At 36.1% G+C, this 3,811-nt stretch overlaps 1 protein-coding gene across 1 annotated transcript; it reads left to right on the top strand.

The window, feature by feature from the left end:
- Nucleotides 1–170: 170 nt before the first annotated feature.
- Nucleotides 171–3,616, top strand: LOC109590762 (uncharacterized). Its single transcript, XM_020006636.1, has 5 exons — nt 171–359; nt 586–813; nt 1,509–1,773; nt 1,948–2,158; nt 2,708–3,616. The coding sequence occupies exons 2-5, from the start codon at nt 700–702 to the stop codon at nt 3,273–3,275; spliced, it is 1,158 nt and encodes a 385-aa protein (XP_019862195.1). The 5' UTR covers nt 171–359; nt 586–699; the 3' UTR covers nt 3,276–3,616.
- Nucleotides 3,617–3,811: the final 195 nt, after the last annotated feature.

The raw sequence follows: 3,811 nt of genomic DNA, 5'->3' as shown, positions 1-3,811 counted from the left end.
GATCTTACATTGTAGTACTGGATCATAATAGGTTATTAATTATAATATCTAGTGCAATCTCAACTTTATGTAGCACCTTATGATTTAAAGACATTGCAGCTTGATTCAATGATTTAATGATTGCCAGAGCTAATATCATTAAAATCACTGTAACAATTAAATTTATATGTATACATGTACATGTACACCAGACCCTTTATTTCTTGTCTAAAGTGTCTTCAGTTATTGTTTTAGGATTGAGTCAGTAATAATGATGGTCTTTCACAATTACTCTGCTAATAATGTATACATCACTGAGTGTCTACTAGTGATCCTATACCTGATAAGAGAAGGAGAGTAAAGGATATGATGGTGTTTATGTAAGTATATGTTAGTCTGTATCCTTGTTTACTTATCCTATTCCAAACACCATTTACATGTACTCCTACTACTATATGTACACGTATTTTCATTATTGTTTATAAATTAATGTATACATGTACATACATGTATCACGAATGTTGTGTGTGTACATGTACATGTACTTCACTGTTATTTTATAACGTTAAAATAAACATTATAATACTTTATGTTTGTGTATTGCAGTAGGTGTGTACCCTCCTACCCACTGGAAGAAAGAAAGGAGAGAGAGAGAGAGAGAGGTGTCTTCTTCTTACTATTATTATTAGTGAAGTGTGTTTATTGTTGTTGGTGGTAGTGATGTCTTTTGATTCTTCTGGCTCAGGGGAGAAGTTGTTTGATTATTTAAGGATAAAGTTTAGGATTGAAGCTGGCTGTAAAGTGTCCTGCAACATCCCTTCTAATACTTGGAAGGTAAGTAATGAATAAGAATAATAGCAATAGCAATACATGTACTTATATCCTGATAATTGGTGTGGTGTTTTGTTATTGTACCAGTTCTTTTAAAGCTTCTATTCCTTCCTTATTATCAATGATGGCTAATGCATGTACATGTACATGCATTATGTATATACGTGCCCTATTGCTTAGAATGTTTTTTATTGTATGCCTGCACTTTGTCTTGAGGTCAGTGGGTATTTCTACATGTTTCATAAAGTATTGTTTCTATTGTGCAGCTGATGCTTTAGATATCTGTTTTGTTTTTGTTTTATAAAGTAACGGTATTTCTACAGAATTTGGGTTTAAAATTTTATTTTTATTACATTTTCTGATACATACTGATGCCCTTATGCTGTGTAGAAAGTTTGAGCTAATTCCAATAAGAAATTTATGAGTCATGATCATTTTTTTAAATAGGCTAATTTTTGATAAATACCCAAGGCTATAGCCTTGGAATTTTTTCAAAAAATGTCTCATAAATCAATCCAATTTTTATTACATTTTCTGATACATATTAATGCTCTTATGCTACGTATAGAAAGTTTGAGCTGATTCCGACTAAAACTTTTCGAGTTATGGCCATTTTAAAAGTAACAAAAATAGTTTCTACATACTGCATACATGTACATGTATGTATCACTGATCCTTCTCTCCCTCTCCTGCTGCAGGAGTACAAGAAGCAATGGGTAGTACTGAACACTAGTATCAGTCCGTCTCAGTGTTACATCACCTACTGCCCACAGGAAGAGTACTGGATATCAAACCAGAAGAAACTCTCTAAACTTGTCCTTGATAACTTCCACCTGGAGAAACCCTCAGGACGGAGTGCTAAGAATATACTAGGAATATGTTACGAGCACTATACCCTCTTCATTGAGTTTGAGTCAACCAGCAAACTCCAACTCTGGTCTGAGAAACTAGACATCATTAGAAGTAAGTGTGGAACTACTTCTGTTATCATTATACCATTATCATTATTGGTATTATTATATCATCAATATTAAAGTTTCATGTACTAATGTTAACAAATCGATCTGCAATGATTATGATTATAGTTTCGTTAACTTATCATTATTATTATCAATATTGCTATTCTTTATTCTTTAGCTAAGACCCTAGTTGAGCTAGTAAGATCTCCAGAGCACCCCGAAAGAGAGAGAGAGTACATTATTGACCTCCAGCAGGACAGGCTTCTCTTCTTCCCTCATCAGTTAGGACATGAGGTTGAAGACATTGTTGAGTTTGAGTGGAAACTAGACTGCATTAGGAGAGCAAAGTATCACAAACACGTCGGGAAAGTTGAAGTGGAAGTTGGAAGGTAATTTAATATACATATGTACATGTACATGTAGTCCGGCCTATCTGGAGGTGTGTGTGTGTGTGTATAAATAATGTAATACCTGAGGACTGAGATATCTGCTTGAGGTGAAGCTGAGGGCAGATATCAAGGGACTCAGGTATTACATTACTGATACTCACCTCCAGACACACACACACACTGGTCACTCCATATAGTATACAGCTATAATAATGTTTATGGTAAGTTCCATAGTGTGACATGTAATGTTATTAACGTGTTGATGACGTTATTTATATAAAATTGATCATATGAAAGCTAGGGACATCACATGTCAATGAATGCATCAATAAATTGTTATTTATTTTATTGTATTTTTATCAAAAACTGTGACGACACAATAGCTTATTGTCCTCCTTTATAGTTTATACAACATTTCCTTAATTGACATGAACACAATCTCTTTCCCATTGACATTGTTTGTGTTTGCACGTCTTCCATTAACTGCCCCCATTCTCTCTCTCTCTCTCTCCCTCTCCCTTTCTCTATTTCTCCTCTCTTTATATGCAGGGCTGCAGTAACTGGTGAAGGTCACTTTTATTTCATCGGTCCTCAGATAGTTCATTTCTTTCAAATCCTAAAAGAAAGGATTGAAGTCTTAAGCCACTCCAGCAACAATGCCTTCTCTCCTTCCTCCACCAGGAAGAAGCCAGACAACAGTTACTCAACAAGAAGAAAACCTTCAGATCACAGTTTCTCGGGCAGCGTTGACTACACTCCCATGTCCACCTCATCACCAGAAGACCCTGATGGCCACCAAGGTGACTCACCTTCATCAACTGGAGAGAGTTCAGGAGATCCTTACCCGTTCCGTGCTCCTCTTCCTCCTCCTCCTCTCTCTCCTCCAGTATCAGCCTCTCACAAGCTCCCTGCTATCCCTCCAGTCGCTACTCCCGTACTCAGCCCAGCTCCCAGTATACCAGAGTTCTCTGAGGCTGGTCATTATCCTTTATCAAAGTCTGTTAGCATGACCAGTGACTACCAGTCATTGCAGCACAGTACCCGTCAGAGACCCTCTGAGTATGAGTCAGTATCACTAACAGCCAAACCATCATTTAGAATCAACTCACTGCAATGAAACTGGAGCTACCGTACATGTACATGCATGAATTTTACTCTTTCTCCTTGCTATAGTCTCATATTAATGCTGTACATATATGCATGTGTATATATATGCATGTATGTATATATATGCATGTATAAGTACATGTATGTGTATACAGTAACCATTTCTGTATGTTTATGTTATCCTGAGGTGGTGGGTAGCTTTTGTTTATTCAACGTTTTTTATTAATTTATTTTACTATAAAGATAATTTTCCATTGAGTACTGTTTATTTAGTCCAATATCTTTATTCCTTTACACATAAACTCTCTCATCTTTCTTTTGTACGTTCTTAAAATTTTATCTGAGTTTGAATTTTCGTGATGAATTACCCACGTGAGTACACGTGTCTAACATCCACCCACTCAAAAGATTGTGACGTGTGCAAGCCCCGCCTACTTCAAAATGGCTCGTTACATTCCTAGACTTCTTGAAATGCGGCAGGAGCTTTCTCCTCTTCTCCAAGGGAAAGTAAGAAGAAAATAAGATATATTTAGTTAATTTTCTCTC

Source organism: Amphimedon queenslandica, unplaced genomic scaffold (assembly GCF_000090795.2).
Source record: "Amphimedon queenslandica unplaced genomic scaffold, v1.1 AMPQUscaffold_9517_Cont18417, whole genome shotgun sequence".
Taxonomy (NCBI): Eukaryota; Metazoa; Porifera; class Demospongiae; order Haplosclerida; family Niphatidae; genus Amphimedon; species Amphimedon queenslandica.
This window is presented reverse-complemented; position numbering and strand designations above follow the sequence as displayed.

Bases quoted from the DNA above. Each gene is read 5' to 3' on its own strand.
- LOC109590762 (XM_020006636.1), top strand. From the start codon at position 700: ATGTCTTTTGATTCTTCTGGCTCAGGGGAGAAGTTGTTTGATTATTTA. The intron at 814-1,508 runs GTAAGTAATGAA...CTCCTGCTGCAG, and splicing joins TCCCTTCTAATACTTGGAAG to GAGTACAAGAAGCAATGGGT. The intron at 2,159-2,707 runs GTAATTTAATAT...CTTTATATGCAG, and splicing joins GTTGAAGTGGAAGTTGGAAG to GGCTGCAGTAACTGGTGAAG.